Genomic DNA, 18,379 nt, shown 5'->3' with positions numbered 1-18,379 from the left:
AAATATGTATTTAAAAAAAATATTCAATATATTTCCATTTTTAGAATATGGATGGATGGCTAAAAATAATTAAAAAAAAAAAACTTTTTTTTTTTTTTTTTTTTTTTTTAAGATTGCTTAGTGAGTGCTGTAGTAGGATCCATACAATTATTTATTTATTTATTTATTTTTAAATTGCTTGTGAATGCTGTAGTAGTACCCATACCCATTTATTCTTTTTTTTTCTTTTTTTTTTTTGTAATATTTGAGTACATAAAAATAGCTCTTTTTTTTTCCAAACAAAACAATAGAATATTTGGTAAGTTAAGAAACGCGTGTCATTCTAAGTTTCGAGTGCTTGTGTATTTTTTTTTCTTTTTTTCTGATGATCCAAGCTTCCTCCCTCATTCAATATGCATTTTTTATCATTTTAGACTAATTGTCCATAGGTTTGAATGGAGTATTTGTCAACATATGCCCAGTCCAGACCGTTATCCTGCCTCTCACCGAAAGACAACTGGGATAGACTCCAGCTAATGAATAAAAGCACTGTAGAAAATGGATGGATGGATGGATTTTCATCATCGTGATTGTAGTTTGCATTGGTGTAGAAGTGCACTATAGCTAATATTTATTTATTTATTTACTTACTTATTTATAACACACAATCATCTGTACTTGTACCTTAGTACAGCACAGAGAGTACTTTGTAACCGCTGGTACCTGTACATCTTAAAAAATATATATATTGTACTGTGCTTGTGGCGTTTTCGTGCTATATGTTGCCATGGTAACCACTGGTTTAGCAACTGTCCTGCTCAAGGGTACTTCACGGGACGGGAAAGAAACGGAATCAAGGAGTTAAAATGTGTCACATAAAACAACGTTTGCGAACTTAAATAAAAGTTATGTTACATATATATATTACCATATAAAAGGTTAAATTAGATACGAGGTTCAACAAACAAATGTCTCAATATGTCCCGTTTATTGTCAATGTCAACAAATGGTAACAACACGCTGTTTAAGCCCATACAGCAGCGGCGCATTATCCATTCAGCCGGTTGAGCGACACCGCTCCATCTTTGAGCAAAGCGGTCCGAGCTCCTGGCACACTAATTTACTTATTTGTCACTCTGTGGGCACAGTTAAAGTGCGTCTGAGTGGAATTGGCAACATTTTAGTTAGGTCGCTATAATGCTTTTCATTTCCGGAACTCTGTCGGTGGCAGCTAAGGAAGGATACTTTCTCGGACATTGGCTGTCTTAGCGCTCCCCTTTGGCGGCTTTGTTGCTCAGTCAAGTCCGAGGTCTGGAGGCCTCCAAACTGAAAGTTAGCCAATTGTTCCACAATAATTCCACTAATTGAAGGTAAGCGTGTTACTGTTGCATTTATAGCGTCTTAAGAACGTGGTTGTTGCTAGGCTTAGCATCTACGTTGTTTATTGTTCGACTCTTCATTCTAGCGTTAGCCTTAGCTAGTTAGCTGGCTAGCTAGTAGCACGCTCAAGACCCCCCAAAAGTGACGGGAATATCGAATATGCACTATAAATGATTACAAGTTTAATTAAAACCACGTTCGACATGTTGGGTTTCTGCTCTAGTGTTGAGTTTATGTTTTGACCCGGAATATGAACGTTTTTATCAATGAATTAGCCTTTAGCCGAACTGTCATTGTTTAATGAACAACAAGGCAATTAACGTCCTCCAACCTTCTTGGCTTAGAGCGACAAATACATACGTTGTCAATTCCTAATAAATATTTGATACAAATTAAACGTGACTTTGTATGACCGACTCCAGCTACTTTTGACAGCTGTGTTGTGCTTGCTTGGCGTTCACGTGGTTCAGTTGTTCCTGCTCTGTTATGTTCTGACGCACTCAATGAGACGAAATTGAATTTGCTTCAAACAGTTCAATTATGCAACTCCTTTGGTGCAGTTTCAGAAATGGCAGACAGTGCAGGGCTGCAGTTTGTCAGCCCATATGCATTTGAAGCCATGCAGAAGGTGGGCGTGCAGCGCCTGGCAGCCCTCAGTGACCCCGAGCTGAGGCTCCTGCTTCCCTGCCTGGTGAGGATGGCTTTGTGCGCCCCAGCTGACCAGAGCCAGGCTTGGGCAGAGGACAAGAAGCTCATCCTCCGGCTGCTCTCAGGAGTGGAAGCTGTCAATTCCATTGTAGCGCTGCTGTCTGTTGATTTTCACGCCTTGGAGCAGGATGCCAGGAAGGAGCAGCAGCTCAGGTAATTTGTTGTTGAAAAAGTAAATAAAGAAATAAAGAGAAATGAGTTTATTTTTGAACGATGCCTTTTTGATTTCGTGTGCCAGGCACAAGGCAGGTGGTTCAAATGTGGAGAGCATCCTGGTGTCACAGCTGCAGCATGGTCTGACCTTAGAGTTTGAGCACAGTGATCCTCTCAGGAGACTTCGCCTGACCCTCAGTGAGCTTTTAGTAATCATGAGTAAGGTACAGACCTCCATTGTCGTATTCAAATAACTCACTTTTTCTATACACTATGTTGCAAATGCTGATTTTGTTCATTTTTCTAAAGAGTCAATTCTGTTTATGGTGAACACAATTTTAGACCAAATAAGTCATTTGCAAATGAAATTAATTTGAAGTTGGAGTGCCCTCAGAGTTTTCCGAAATGCCACAAGTATGTTGTGAAAATGTGTGTGATCACGCGACTGATTGAAGCTCGTGAAGATTCAGGGTTGTGCAAATAGGTTTAGCAGAAGCAGAATCATGTAGTAAAAGAGCCATGAGTGGTTATTAATTCTCCCACTCTAGTCACAGTTGTTTATCTGTTTACCATTCTTTAGGTGGCCGATTCAAATGGAGAATTCTTTCTAAAGTCATCAGAACTCTTTGAAAGCCCAGTTTACTTGGAAGAGGTTGCGGATGTGCTTTGCATTCTACAAGCAGGTATGTAAATAAATCTGTTCATTATGGGATTGTGCTGAATTCAAAGGTCTCCAATGTCTTCATAACCTAAATGTTCACACAGAAATTCATCCTTTCTTGTGCAATGTGTTCCCGGAAATATACACAATGCTTCACTTGTCCCATATTTTACTATATTACAGCCTTACTCCAGAATGGAAGAAATTAATATTCCCAGCAAAATTCTACACATAACACACCATAAAACATATAAATAAATAAATAAATAAATAAATAAATAAATAACCTTTTCTCACTATTTTGTTGATGCACCTCTGACAACAATTGCATCTTAAGTCTTTCTGAATGTGATGCTACAAGCTTGGCACGCCTACACAGTCAATTCTGGAGAGTAAATCTGACTATTTAGAGTGGGACCAAATAGACTCAGTTTAAGATTAATATTTACACTTGGAAGAGAGTGAAATAAAGAATTGTAAACAATAAATAAATAAAAGTCACTCAAGGGTTGAGGAATGAACTCATACATTTTTTTTTTTTTTAAATATTACTTTCCCCTGGGTGGCTGGCTGGTTAGCACGTCCGCCTCCCAGTTCTGAGGACTCGGGTTTGAGTCCAGGCTCCGGCCTTCCTGGGTGGAGTTTGCATGTTCTCCCCGTGTTGTGTGGGTCTTCTCCGGGTACTCCGGTCTCCTCCCACATTCCAAAGACATGCATGGCTGGTTAATTGGGCGCTCCGAATTGTCTATAGGTGTGCTTGTGAGCATGGATGGTTGTTCGTCTCTGTGTGCCCTGCGATTGGCTGGCAACCAGTCCAGGGTGTTCCCCGCCTACTGCCCAAAGCCAGCTGAGATAGGCTCCAGCAACCCTTGTGAGGAATAAGCGGTCAAGGAAATGGATGGATGGATGGATTACTTTCCCTGTCAATCATTTTTAATAGTCCTCCTACTGTTCACTTTTGACTCACAAAGCAGTGCAGAGCACACTTGATTGTAAAAGACATTGAAATTCTGCGGGTGTTATGTTTTTGAACAACAAATCAATTTGGCATGGCTGCTGATGTGGTAGTATGCATTTATATCTCCCACGCAAAATGAGTCGTGCACGAGTCGTCGTCACACATTACCGCACGACCAGCCAGCATCATTTTGGGCGTTTGATGAACTGCATGTTTCCGTTGTCTCGACAGAACTGCCTTCCTTGCTGCCAATTGTGGATGTGGCAGAGGCTTTGCTGCATGTTCGCAATGGAGATTGGTTTCTTTGTCTGCTGGTCGCCAACGTGCCCGACAGCTTCAATGAAGGTAAATGATCTTCCTGACATTTCTGACAAGGCGGGAAGAGGCTAAGTTAATTGACAGTAGCATCTTTAGATAAACCCGTCCAAGTACGATTTGAATTGCGTTAAGTACGGTTAATTTCACACGCTAAGATGGCTGCAAAGCCATCACAGGGAGGGAGGAGTTTGCATTAATAGTTTCCCAGCTGTACTCCACTGAGCATTCTTGCTGATAATGCGATGAATAGTGGGTTGGTGAGTTGCTATTTTACATATTTGTTAAAAAAAAAGAAGATTACAATAGAACATACATAATCTACTTAATCTAAAAATCAATGGAATGCTTTTCTCCAGTGAGTCTAATCAAATATTTACAGACTCATCTGCGGGCCCCCACCACAGCTTTTGGGAATAGCTGCTCTAAATTTTTAAGAGACCTCAGATTAAGCACAAACAAATCCTTTTATGGGAAGTAATTCAGATGCAACAGAGAGCAGCAATGCATTTCACTGCTTTTCATATAGTCGTTTTGCCACAGTAAATGAAACGTACTTAAAAGCTGTCAGCTGTAAACGAAGATCAGATTTTCTCGGCTAGCGTTTCCCAACCTTTTTCTCGAGGCAAAAAGCACCCGTTTTGAAAATAGTCTCATGGGCACACCACCAAACAATCATTCTAAATACTTTGACGCCGAGCAGCCCCCCAATCAAAACGCGTGTTCGTGATTGCAGTGTGCAGAGGTTTGATCAAGAATGGCGAGCGTCAGGATGAGGAGAGCGTTGGCGGTCGACGCAGGACCGAAGCCCTCCGGCAGCTGTGCCAGATGAACCCTTCGCAGGCTCTCAACATCCGAGCCATGGTGGTCAGTGGGAAAATATTTTTGAGTAAACGCAATCTTTTCATGCAAACAGATACATAAGAATGTGTTCGGATCAATTGCTTTCTGTTGATTAAAAACATGGTGAGCAGTAGGATGACGTACACCAGGACCTCAGCGGTGTCGTCGCCATTTTGTAATCAAGCTTAACAAATTATGTTTGATGTTTGTGTCATACATAGGTGGAAGAATGTCATCTCCCTGGCCTCGGCGTGGCTCTGACTCTGGATTACAAACCGGACACAGCAGATGAGGCCGTCAGCCCGCTCGTGTCTTACGTCAGCGGTTTACTGCTGGGCACCAACAGCAAAGTCCGCACGTGGTTCAGCATGTTCATTCGCAATGGGCAGCAGGTGAGTCCCTTGTTGTTTTTAGATCCAAGATAAAGGTTAAGGCAACCGTTGTAGTCATTTCGACTCATTGACACTCTGATGTAGTCATCGTCCCTTTTCAAAGACTTCGTATTCCGCTTGCAAGATCAGCGTGTGACCTTTTGTTTTGCGCCCGGCTTACCGTCCCCTATTGAAAAGTGAAACTGTCATTTTCCTGAATGGAAAGTGTGCATTTAAAAATACCACAAAAGCTTAAAATGGCCTCGCTTATCTATCAATCTGCTGACATTTCTTCTGGGTTATGGAGAATGAGGAGCTCTTCTCTCGAAAATGCCATCGTGTTTGCGTCCAATATCGCTTTCGAAAAGATGCCCTGCCATGAAGAAAAAGACTCTGCTGTTGCAGGGAAAATGTTTTATAATATGGTGTAGCCTTTTTAGACCTCTCTACTCTTAAGTTCTAAATTGCATTTTAGCATGAGAGAGAAAAAAAATATTAATCTGTTAAGCTCCGATTGTAAAAATACTGTAAAGTAATTATCTGATAACATGTCAATATTGGCTTGTTTGCAACTAGGGATGTCACGATAAAGGGCAATATCGTGATATTAAAACTGCCACAATATCGTCGTCGTCATGTTCACAATATTTAAAAGGAACACATTTGTTAAAAAAAAAAAGTCAGGTTGATTTCCATTTATGCAGTTCTAGCACCCTCTAGTGGCTAGTTTATTAATGCAATTTAATTTTCATTTGGGATGTTTTGACCTTCTATGTTTAAAATCTATGCTAATTGTCAGATGAAGGGGAACCTAATTTGTTTGTAAAGAGATCGTGTGCTTGCATTAGCAAGCAAGTGCCTCAATATTGTTATTAGAGATTGTAGGTGGTTTATATGCATTGCTGTTATGTACAAAAGCACAATATTTTGTTTTTTTTTTAGCATGAACTCTCTTTTTTTACAATATTGTGCTCTTTTTTTTTTTTTTTTTTTAAATATCGCCAACGGCCCCCACAATATCATGATAATTATCGTATTGTGACCTTCATATCGTGATCATATCGTATCGTGATGTTTGGATTATCGTTACATCCCTAAGTTGCAACTGGCTCATCAGCTCCTGTGATTTATTTATTTTTATTTGCCCTCGGCTAGAGAAAGAGAGAGAGCAGCTCAGTGCTGTGGCAGATGCGCAGGCAGCTGCTGTTGGAGTTGGTCGCTATCTTGCCACGCTCGCGCAGCACCCACGTTCCCAATGACGGCGACACGGATGACGAGGGTGGCTTCAGCTACTCGGGCCTCCGCGAGGAGCACGTGGTGAAGGCGAGTGCTCTGCTCCGACTCTACTGTGCTCTCATGGGGATCGCTGGCCTCAGGTAAGTAAGTCAAGAAATGCAGTATAAGTCGGAATGTTGTTGTTTTTCATTTTTCCTTCCTATTCTTCCTGTTTCTGGATGTCTTAAACGAAACTCATCAGTGCAGCCACATGGATTTCTTATTTACATTCACTCGCCGCCATTTTCACATTTCGCAATCCCGTTCGCTCCCGGCTGTTTTACTGGATTTTGACTGATTTTGCAAGGCCCGCAGAATATTGTGTTCTATTGCTATAAAAGCATGGAACCTATCAACAGAAAGATTAAAGTCTCTTCTTTCATCAGGAAAAAAAAAAAGTATGTTTTTATCTGTTTCCGTTTTGCAGCAATTAGCATTAGAAGAGAGCTAAGTTTCATCAGTTTTCACAAATCTATTTAAAATTGTAAGTAATTGAGCTTTTTTTCTACATGGCCCTGGTTGATCTCCTTTGCTTTGCTGCCACCTCCTGGCCGTTTGTGTAATAACTACCATTTCTGCAACCATTCTTTGCAGTTGAGAGGCTGCATCGAAGCCTTCTGTATGCTCTAGCATTTAAAACAAAAACAAAAACGTATAAATACGTCTTTGGGACACTTACAGCGTTAAAAAAAAACACGTATTTACACATTATTGGGAGCAAATGTGTTAACTAGTAGACTGCCTAACACTACGTTTGTAACTTTGGATTCACCCAGACCAACGGACGAAGAGGCAGAGCAGCTACTGCAGCTGATGACGAGCCGGCCGCCAGCCACTCCTGCTGGTGTTCGCTTTGTCTCGCTGTCCTTCTGCAAACTACTAGCCTTCCCTACGCTGGTCAGGTACACCCCGTTCTCATTAACTGATCGCAACGTGTGGGATTAAGTACATTTCTGTTTTCTTGTGTTCCTGATCTATAAGGAATAATGACCTGCAGTTTTGTTATCTTCTTATAAGTACAGTTGGCATAGAACACTTGTCTTGTATCTTTTATGCCTCTAGCACACCAGAGCAGGAGCAGCTCATGGTCATGTGGCTCAGCTGGATGATCAAAGAGGAGGAATACTTTGAGAGGTAAGAACTCTGCATGCATAGTTTTATCCATCTGGAGGATGATAATGCCCTGAAAGTGTCATTTCACATCCACTACAGAGGTTTACTAGTCATGGAGGAGAGTTGGGGTTGGGGGTCGTGAAATAATTTCTTTTGTCCGCTCTAACAAAAGAAAGAAGCAGTGTGTTGAAACATGCCAGTATCTTTTTGTAACATTACTTTGAAAGTGCTATTAGTGTCCGGTGTCAGCGTTTACTAGACATAACAATTGCCCTGTACGTCAAATATAAAATCCATAAAAGTTTTTTTTATTGGACTTTGTGGTGCCACTGAGAAGGACTGCTACTGGCAATAATCCCTTTGCTGTTGTGACTGTCATTTATTTGGCATTAGAGTAGTCACATTTTATGGTTTGCCCTCAAATGTTAATGTTTTCTTCTTTGGCGCTGAGGAATAAATATACCCTGAAGAAATAACTCGTTCTCAGAAAATAGAAAGAGCCAAGTGTTCATTTGACAGTCTACAGTTTATTCTTAAAAAGAGAGATGATTGATTAGCAATTGATGAAGCTGGGATGGCTTGCAATTTGTTTTCGCCAAAAGTTGAAGACTTTTGAATGTTGATGTCGAATCGCCGCTTCAGTTCGGCGTCAAAACGGTTTTAATTGGGCGCAAACTTGCCTCACGTGCAAATTATTTGTTCGCTGTGCTGATAATGCATCACAAATAACAAGGAAACACTCTGACGTAACGGTGACTAAAATGATATCTTCTGAGCATATGTGTCCGTGTGTTTTTACGTTGTCCTGTGAAATGCGAGATGAACACCCCGGCTCTCTTGTGTATGTCCTCCCCCATACAGTGCTGCAGGTGTATCGGCTTCTTTTGGAGAGATGCTATTACTGGTGGCCATGTATTTCCATAGCAACCAGCTCAGCTCCATTATTGAGTTGGTGTGTTCTACTTTGGGGATGAAGGTAAGATGATAGGTCGGAGGATGAGAGTGATCAATATGTTAATTCCGTCAAAACCGGATACTGCCCCCCCCCCTCACTGCTGCAGGGGCAAATGTGAAGACTCCATCATAGATGAAACACTTTCAACATGCATTATCTGCAAAGACACTCCCATAGTCCTGCAGCATGTTCACTGTTTTATAACTTATTCAACGCACTATTTTCTCCTGCGTGCGTGCTAAGTGGTTTTCCCGTCTCAGTGTATGTTCCGCTAAGATGTGAAATGTAATTGGATTTAGAGTCTGTTTGTTTCCGCCCCCCAGGGCAACCCTATCAATTCAGCATTGTGCCTGCCAAGAAGAGTGTGTTTTTTTGTTTTTTTATGAAATATGAAGAGAGGAAATTGAAAAATAGCAATACCTGCACCGCTGCCTTCAGCTTGTTTTCATTCTTAGTAAAGCTGCCACTTTTCATCTTTTTTTTTTTTTTTCTGTTTCTAGATTGCCATCAAACCAAGCTCTCTAAGCAAGATGAAGACCATCTTCACACAAGAGATCTTCACGGAACAGGTGCTCTTATAATCCCATGTCCATTTTATGCCTGTCTTTTTTTGCAGACTCAAGTGGTTTAGTGTCATTTTTTTAAAATTGACTATTTATTTGATGTGTTATCCGGAACAGCACAGAATCTAGCGTTATTTTTCCTTCAAATTTTCATTGGTTTATTGATGGCATATATTTGGCGTGCAGGTGGTTACAGCCCATGCAGTGAGGGTTGCAGTGACCAACAATCTAAGTGCCAACATCACAGGATTCCTCCCAATCCATTGCATCTACCAGCTGCTTCGAAGCCGAGCCTTCACAAAGCACAAAGTGTCCATCAAGGTAGACATTTCGTTGGAGATGATAATACTCTTTCGGCGCGACGTTCAAAACGTTCATGCCCTGGTGTTGTCTTTCACCCGCAAGGACTGGATCTACCGTCAGCTGTGTGAGACAAACACCCCCATCCACACTCAGCTGATACCGCTGGTTGACGTTTACATCAACTCAATCCTCACTCCGGCGTCAAAGGCCAACCCCGAGGCCACCAACCAACCAATCACAGAGCAGGAAATCCTCACCGTTTTCCAGGCCTCTTCAGTGGTAAATCATCCTGACTCCTTCACAAGGACTGACTCTATTTTATTGAAAATAAATATGGTAACCACAGGAAAGGCATGAGCGGGAAAATCTATATTGTAAATACTAGGGGTGTCAGGCGATTAAATTTTTTAATCGTAATTAATCGCATCACTTCTATAGTTAACTCAAGATTAATCACAAATTTTATACCTGTTTTAAATGTACAATACAATAGTTTTTTTTCTCTCCAAGTTTTCATACTTTTAACATAAAAGTGGGGGCAAAAATGTTGAACTAATAGAAATATGGCTGCATATTTTAGTCATTAATACAGTAATTTCATAATTCATAAAATTGAGTTAAAATGAAAAAGATGTACTGTAAAAAAAAAAAAAAAAAGACGAGTGAGCTATCTAATCTTTAAAATTGGTGAAATTCTGCACATTTTTTAAATTGTAAAATATAACTTGAACCCAGTATTGTATATATTTGTGGACCTGTCTGCTATGTTGCATTTGGAATTCCCCCATCTTTCCATATAAGTAAGTTAAAATTAATCGCGCGTTTAAAAAAAAATAAAATAAAATAAAATAGTGGCGCTAAAAGAACTTTAAATTAACTCAAAATTAACGCACTAATTTTGACACCCCTAGTAAATACATTCACACAAATTAATAGGTCTTATTATTGCTGTCATATATAATTTTCTCTGCCTTGCTCCTTGAATAGAGGATTATTGCAGAATAATGACTTGCATATACGTTGAGATTATAATACAGGTTTTTGAACTTTCTCCCTTAGCAAGGGGACAATAGTCGAGGAGGACGGCAACGCAACTCCATCACGACCCAACTCCTCATCCTCTACTACATCCTATCTTATGAGGAGAACCTGTTGGCGAGCACCAAACAATTAGGTGCGTAAACATTTAGCGTTTGCCAGTTTCCATTCAGTGGCTCGCTTCCTCTTTTGTCCTCTCAGTTGCAGGGGTCTCTCTCTGTTGCCAATGCAGCCACTTATCCTTTCCACTCTGGGCACAGCATGTTGGCCACTTCATAGATAATAAAATGGTGGCCTGACAAACAGCCGAGTGAAATTACTCTGAGAGATAACTAGGACAGCCCGAGGTTAGATTGTAGCATTAGCGGTTAGTCTAGCTGGTATGTTGTCCCTTTTCATGTCAAACTCTCCCCTTGCCCTAAATTAGGCCAGATTTATGAGAGTTATGTCCATCCCTTTAATCGGTCTGTTTACCCAAGTACTCCCGTGGTACTGAACTTGTGTCATCCGAAAGTCACCTCTATTGTGTGCAGCAGCTCTAATTTATGTTCTCTTCTTTACTCCCAGCCTTACTTTCAAAATTGTCACTTTCCTTTTTGACAGCTTTAATGCAGAAGAAGCCCAAGTCATATTCAGCAGCACTGATGGACCAGATCCCCATAAAGTATTTGGTTACCCAAGCCCAGGGGTTGCAGCAAGAGCTTGGGGGTGAGCTCGCACAAGATTCTATCACAATGTGGTACCTTCTTATTCTGTTTTATATCATTCTTACCGGTAATAGACCGTTTTAAAATCTTGCTTTCTTGTTTTATGTTGCCAGGTCTGCACTCGGCCTTGTTGAGGTTGCTGGCCGTCAACTACCCTCACCTGTGTCTCGTGGAAGACTGGGTGTGTGAAGAGGAGGTAACGGGTACTCTTCCCCTGCTGAGGAAAATGATGCTCCCGAGCAACACCTGCAGATACACTCAGAGCCAGCTCCACCAGGGTGCGCATCACGTCACTTTATTTGTCTTCAAATGACCACAGTGGTAGACGGTCAGGGCCTGCATAGCCTTCTCTGCTGTCCTTAACACGATTAGAAGCACTACCCTAAATTCACAACCAGTAATTGGCATTTATTTTGTACTTCGTATTCCTATAGTGATTTAAAAAAAAAAAGTGGATGGGTGTTCCTGGTTCGGTAATTGTTTTCCAAAGTAAAAACGGATGTTTTGCAAATGTCTTATTTTGATTGAACACAGATTGAACAATTGCTGTTTATATGCTGAACTCAGAGGATTTAGACAAATTTAAATTAAAAATGGCTCCAGACGATTACTCGATTATTAAAATAGTTGATTATTTTGATAAGTGACTACTTGTTGATTAAGCGATTTAATTTTGACAGCTCTAGTTAGCTGGGATTTACCCACAAATGTCTGAAAACGTAACTAGTACATCAAACTTGTTTATTATATTGCCTTTTGGTTGATTCAGTAAAATATCGCATGGTAAATGGAAGACTGAAGTTGGAGTTGTAATGTGACGTTGTCATTACTGATTGTTTGTTTTTATTTGAGGCAAAAATAGGTAACAAAGCATGTTTGATTATCATAAAAACTGTGCCACCTTGCACGTCCATCTTTCTTTCTTCAAGTCAGCCTCTAGTGCTGCTTAATTTATATGTGAGAAGTAATTTGTTTGCCAGATGCTTCTTCTGTCTTTGTATGCATTCCACATCAATTCAAGCAAACACGACGAGTCTTCACAGTTCCAGACGTTTTGCAAATGAATCTTGAATTTTTTTTTTCTTCTTCTTGCCCAGCCTTCCAGAAGTTGCCATCCAGCAGTCCAAGGCTGATGCGAATCCTGGAACATTTGACACTTCTCACACCGGGAGACCTGATCCCTTATTCAGAGTCGCTCACTGCCAGCATGGCTCTGCTGCTGGAACCTGCTGTGCCTCGCCGCACTCTGCAGACACTCAATAAGCTCTGGATGGGCCTCAACACTGTGATGCCCCGCAGGTACACTATGTGAACACAATTAAATTTTGGAGACCATATGTTGGAGAGAAAATGCTGCAATAAGCCTATGAAGTCCAAATATAACGCCGGAGGAAGTATTTTAGAAGTGTGCTGTGTCTGTGTGCCTTTGCTAATGATGTAATTCCTTTTTTTTTTTTGGCCTTTTTAACATATGCCGTGTTTCAAATGATTATGCAAATGATGTTTTTCCTCTGATTTTTATAAACAGCCTGTGCAAATGGCAATTAGCATCCACTGTCAGAGCATAATTTGAATATTTTTAAACAAACCTCCCAATAATAATAGTATTTTTTCCCCCATAATAAAAGTGTTATTGTTTAAATGCACAAACTCATATAATGCACAGCAGTGTGTCAAGACATTATAGAGGTTGTAAAAAAACAGAAAATAGTCATTTATTGAACTTGCAGCATTATGAGGTTGCATTTGTGGAGAACACAAGCTATTTCAATCAAAAACATCTTTACAGGGCAAGTCACATTTGAACATAGAACCTCTTATTTGATAGCAGCTTGGCAAGTCTTGCATCCATCTACCTGTTGATGACTTGAAAATTTTACCGAGTGCCATTTGCACAGATTATCAGAATCGGAGAAGAAAATCATTTACAGAATGATTTGAAACCTGATGTAAGCTTGTAATTAATGTATGTACAAATTGCATCTGGATACAAAAAAAAAAGGACATTGCTTTATTTGGAATATAGTCACATATTTTGATAATTTATAAAATACTTTTGCCAGTTTCGAAAGACTTGATAATCTAATCTTCTGACTTCTTCACAAAATAGCTTTGCGGGTGCTCTTATCCACTTTTTAGAAAATCTAAAACCCTCACCATTGAGTAAAAATCGACTGCCTGATTTTCGGCCTTGAAAACGCAACGTTTGTGTCTCTGACTGAAGCAGCATGTGACACATGGATGATTTCTGATGTTCGAATCAGAATAGTAGGCATAAAAGGGGAGTTTGTGTTAAAAACAAAAAAAAGAAAAAGACATATACAGTACATACTTTTACGTCATATGAACTGTCTTTATGACCTGACAGAAAGTACATGAGTAAAATCATTTAAAGGGGGGAAAAAAAAAATCAGCCTTCTATGTCTCTAATTTGATTTGCATAAAACCCCCTCGGCCGAGGGAAAACAGCCAATCCTAGTTATTGAATCTTAAAATCCAGTAATACTATTTTGCATTTAATTATAGTTGTGATCTTTGATTTGGGGGAACAAAAAAACCCCAAAAAAACCTCCAAATAACACGAGTGTCATTTTTGGACTCTTAATATTAATGTGAGGATAGCTGTGTGCAGGTTGTTTCAGCGTAAGGTTATCGCCTGCTCTTAAGTCAGTGGCATTTTCTCTTCAAGCTGTGTTAAGTTGCTGTGAGACACACTAAGTGGATTAAAGGAAGACCTGTGGAACAAGAGTTGTTGCACCCTTGACCCCGAGCTGCTCACTCCAAGACGATTGTGCGAATAGATCAGAGGTAGCGAGCAAGACAAGCCCAGTCAGCCCTCACCCGAAGCTCGGGACAGAGGAGGGTCGCTCTCCGCAACCTCGGGCTGGTTACAAAACTATGAGCAGACATCCTATTGATCCGAATGGGTCTCTTGCAGGAAAACTGAGGTAGATTTCCTGAAAGGGGGAAGTAAGGGATAGTTACCAATGACAGCTTTTATTCATTCCGAGGGAAAACACAGCAATAATTTTTGAAGCGTGCGCACCCACGGGAGTCTGGAGCTCACCGTTTATGGATTATGCGATTAAGCCCCACTGAAGCCGCTGAATGGCGTCGATTCATACTGTTATCTTTTTCAAAGACTTGTTTTTTTTTTTAATCATCAATAAATATTAGACAGTGCACTGTCAAACTAAATGAATTCCAAACAGCGGTGGGATATTTCTTGACTAAAAGCGACGTGTTTTGTGTTGTAGGTTGTGGGTGATGACAGTTAACGCCCTCCAACCTTCGACAAAGCTGCTACGGCAACAGACGTACACTCAAAACGACCTCATGGTGGATCCTCTCATTGTTCTACGCTGTGATCACAGGGTGTACAGGTGCAGTGCCAATTCAGTCCAGTGCACTTGAATCTCATAAACAAAGCAGTCATAGACTTTTTTTTTTTTTTTTTTTTCTAAGTGTATTTGTATGCTGTCTCTTTAGATGTCCTCCTTTAATGGACATTGTCCTTCACATGCTGAATGGCTATCTATTAGCATCCAAAGCTTACCTGCACAGCCATTTGAAAGAGACGGCAGACTTTGATAGACAGAACCAGACCGTCTCCAACCTGGGTGTGCCCGGACAGCCGGATACACCCGAGGTCACCAGGGAGGAGCTGAAGAACGCCCTTTTAGCTGCTCAGGTATTTCTTAGATCAGAAAGAACAAATCTATTCTTTGGATTGCGATACACCAAGTTTCCTGATGATTCCTGTTCGATGCAGGATAGCGCAGCGGTCCAGATCCTTCTGGAGGTGTGCTTACCAACCTCCGAGGAGCAGGAGCTGAGATGCAGCACGGAGAGCCTTCTGAGGGGCATCAGGGCCCCACTGCCGGGGAGAACGGAACAACGAAGCCTGCTGCTGCTGAGGGACAAGGAGGGTGTGAGGGATGCCGAGCCGGAGGGAGGCCTGCTCAGTGATTTGAGGGAGGTGCAGTGTCTCATCTGTTGTCTCCTGCATCAGATGTTCATCGCCGACCCCAATATTGCCAAACTAGTCCACTTTCAGGTAAGATAATGCGCAAGACTTGTGAGTCCCAGCTCGTTTAGCGGGTAAAATAATACTTATTTTACGCAGTTCAGTTTAGATCAGTTATGTGGGCTGGTGCACCCCACTACGGAGTACCAGCAGGAGTTCACATTAGCCCACAGGTACCCTCTGTTGTGCTCTTTCTCTCTTGTGATACTTGTACTCCTTTGGCTCTGGTCTGTGTCGAGTGTGTGGTCGACAAAGGATGCAAAGATTGAATTGAAACAGAACGCATACACTTACAGTGAGTTGAACCTTTGAAACGTGTCATTGTTTGAAAACATTTGCAACCGTAAATGTTGACGTGGCCAAAAGAGAACCCGGTTTGACGATAAAGCGGTTGACGATGACACAGGACGACGCATTAAACTTGCAAGTGAAGAACAGCCACCTAACGGTAACATCAGCGCTTCTGATTCACTTGCTTCCAACGATGTCAACAGTTATTGTACAGAACAAGAATGGCCAGTCAAACGACCTTATAAGGTATTTTTCATATTGTATATTATTTATATGTATATCTTATATAAATGTAATTATATGTTGGGTATTTATTTCATATTTATATATTTGTAATAATATTTATATTATATTTGCCGCCTAATTTACCTGGCAACAGTCGAATAGTATATTTTTCCTCACTTAAAGCACTGGTTACGATGTTATTTTTGTCCTAAGTTTTGAATAGCGCCAAACACTTATTGCCCTCACCTCTGTGGCTGTTTGAAAACATGAATTTTGACCCCATTACTCATCACATTTTCCAGCAGCATTAGCAGTCAGTGGCCGCTGCTCTCCCAGAAGCAGCAGATGGTCACATGCTGGATATTATTGAAGCGGTCCTCTCCAATTCTGCGGCGCAAAAGCTGGCAACCAGCACTTCTATTAGATGCCTCATGATCAATATAAACTCTTTTTCTTTTCTTTTTTAATTGCCTATTGCATTCTGATTAGTCTTGTTTTGACATATGTGGTCCCTTTCAGGGTTATCCTCAACCTCTGCTGCCTCTCACAGTGTCAGGCATTCCTTCCATGCATATCTGTTTGGACTTCATCCCAGAACTCCTGGCCCAGCCCCAACTGGAAAAGCAGGTGAAACGTCCCTGCCTTTACTTGATGAGCTACATTCATATTTCTTCAAGACATATTTAAAAAAAAAATAATTGTTATGTCATCAGTTGTGAATGTTATCTTTTAACAGATTTTTGCAATCCAGTTGTTGTCGTACCTGTGTATCCAGTATGCACTGCCCAAGTCGCTCAGTGTGGCGAGGTTGGCCGTCAGTGTCATGGGTACACTTCTCACAGGTGAAAAAAAAAAACAACAACTTTTCTCTACCATGTCACACACATAAGTCTTCATTTTATAAATTCAAGTCCAGTAAAAAATAATCGAGTAGTTGACCCGCACAGGTCCTGAATTCAAGCTGAAATCATTCTGTGCGTTTTGCTACCACCATCTGGCCTTTGCCTGTTAGTGCACCATTGCAACTTGCCTATTGTGAAGTTTGTGGTAGGACTGACTGTTAATTGTCTTTGTTTGATGACAGTGCTGACGCGTCCCAAGCGCTTTGCCTTCTTCATGCCCACCCTGCCGTGCCTGGTGGCCTTCTGTCAGGCCTTTCCTCCTCTCTACGAAGACGTGACAGCCCTGCTCGTGCAAGTAGGGCAGGTTTGCGCCTCTGATGTGGCCACCAAAGCGAGGGACATTGACCCTCTCGTCGCTCGTACGTACAAAATGCTGATCCGTCAAAACTCAATATTTGTCTATTGCACACTTTTCTTTGTAAATGACTGTTTTGATGTTCTTCTTTGTGCTTTTAGGTTTGCAGTATCTAAAGGAGAAGCCGCGGGATATTTCCGTCGAAGGCTCCATCAAACTGGCGTTACCCCAAAGGACAGCAGAAGAACTTGGAGGGGCCGACCCGGATGTCCAGATTTGTTACTGTGTCGAAGCTACGTTCATGGACATCATCAGCTCCACCCTTCATGGGCTATAAGAGCTGATGAACAATCAATACAAATGTGCACTCATGTTGAACTCATTCCGTGGTCGTACGTATTTTAGTCCAGTGGATCAGGTGGTCTAGTGGTTGCATCCTAATGCTACAGTCTCAATTCCTGAGGGAAGTCTTCACTCAAACTTACACCACCAATAATAATAACTTTCATTTGAACGAGGTGACATTAAAAAGTGATTACCATGAAGGTATTGAAGGGCTATAAAAAAAAAGTAAAGCCTGTTTAAATGAATCAGTGCTGCATCTTGAGGGAGGAGCCCTTTGCACCACTCGCCTTTATTTTTATTATGTGAATAAACAATTATTATTTTTTCAACTTCTGTAGAAACGGTAAAATTATGACCTGTGTTATAAATGTAGAAAGTGAATCACTGAAATGCTAAGGGCCAATTTTGTTGACCGCTGTTTTAATACGTGAATATTTTTTCAATTGAAATGTGATTTTTTTTTTTCTGTGTTGTATTGTATTTGTTTGTAATAAAACAAAGAAATGCTCTGAGATCTGAGAAACGGAATCCTACTAATATATATCCTGAGCTGTCTATACAAAGTAAGTACAAGCTATTATACGTATATTATGACGTGTATTTGAGAAACTGCACACTTGAACCAGCAAACCAACTTCCACATGTATGGTTTATTTAAAATACAGCAGCCGAGTGGGAAATGAATGACAAATTATTGTCTGGCAGTTGCACGCTGTGAACTTTTGCATCCTTGCAGCCATATCCAGGTAATTCACCAGAGGGCAATCTTGCCTCAGAAAATGCAACAGTTTTTTCCTCTCCGTTTAACAAGAACGCTGAGAGATCAATGAGTTTCACATCAAATGTAAAAATAAATACAAAGGTCTACATCCAAATCTGAAAGGTGGAAATAACCAAAAGTTTAAACCAATTATGACGGGTTCAATTTGAACCTCCACCATGCGCATTGGTATGAAGGAGTTGATGAAGTTA

General features: G+C 40.9%; 1 protein-coding gene across 2 annotated transcripts; it reads left to right on the top strand.

Annotated features, from left to right (window-relative positions):
* Window positions 1–857: 857 nt before the first annotated feature.
* ints2 (integrator complex subunit 2) lies at window positions 858–17,919 on the top strand. Of its 2 annotated transcripts, XM_077505437.1 has the most exons (25): window positions 865–1,349; window positions 1,920–2,220; window positions 2,306–2,444; window positions 2,801–2,903; window positions 4,071–4,184; window positions 4,891–5,021; window positions 5,219–5,389; window positions 6,524–6,744; window positions 7,420–7,545; window positions 7,706–7,777; window positions 8,618–8,732; window positions 9,212–9,280; window positions 9,461–9,595; window positions 9,680–9,856; window positions 10,637–10,751; window positions 11,219–11,323; window positions 11,436–11,600; window positions 12,420–12,621; window positions 14,580–14,705; window positions 14,812–15,013; window positions 15,095–15,379; window positions 16,385–16,492; window positions 16,602–16,707; window positions 16,950–17,126; window positions 17,224–17,919. In XM_077505437.1, the coding sequence occupies exons 2-25, from the start codon at window positions 1,928–1,930 to the stop codon at window positions 17,397–17,399; spliced, it is 3,633 nt and encodes a 1,210-aa protein (XP_077361563.1). In that variant the 5' UTR covers window positions 865–1,349; window positions 1,920–1,927; the 3' UTR covers window positions 17,400–17,919. The 2 variants fall into 2 exon arrangements, 1 of the variants encoding a protein (XP_077361563.1); XR_013279873.1 differs by lacking the exons at window positions 16,950–17,126; window positions 17,224–17,919 and having other exon boundaries at window positions 858–1,349; window positions 15,449–16,492; window positions 16,602–16,651.
* Window positions 17,920–18,379: the final 460 nt, after the last annotated feature.

The sequence above is a fragment of the Festucalex cinctus genome, chromosome 18 (assembly GCF_051991245.1).
Source record: "Festucalex cinctus isolate MCC-2025b chromosome 18, RoL_Fcin_1.0, whole genome shotgun sequence".
NCBI classification, from domain to species: domain Eukaryota; kingdom Metazoa; phylum Chordata; class Actinopteri; order Syngnathiformes; family Syngnathidae; genus Festucalex; species Festucalex cinctus.
Note: the sequence above shows the minus strand (reverse complement) of the source record. Positions and strands in the feature narration are given on the sequence as shown.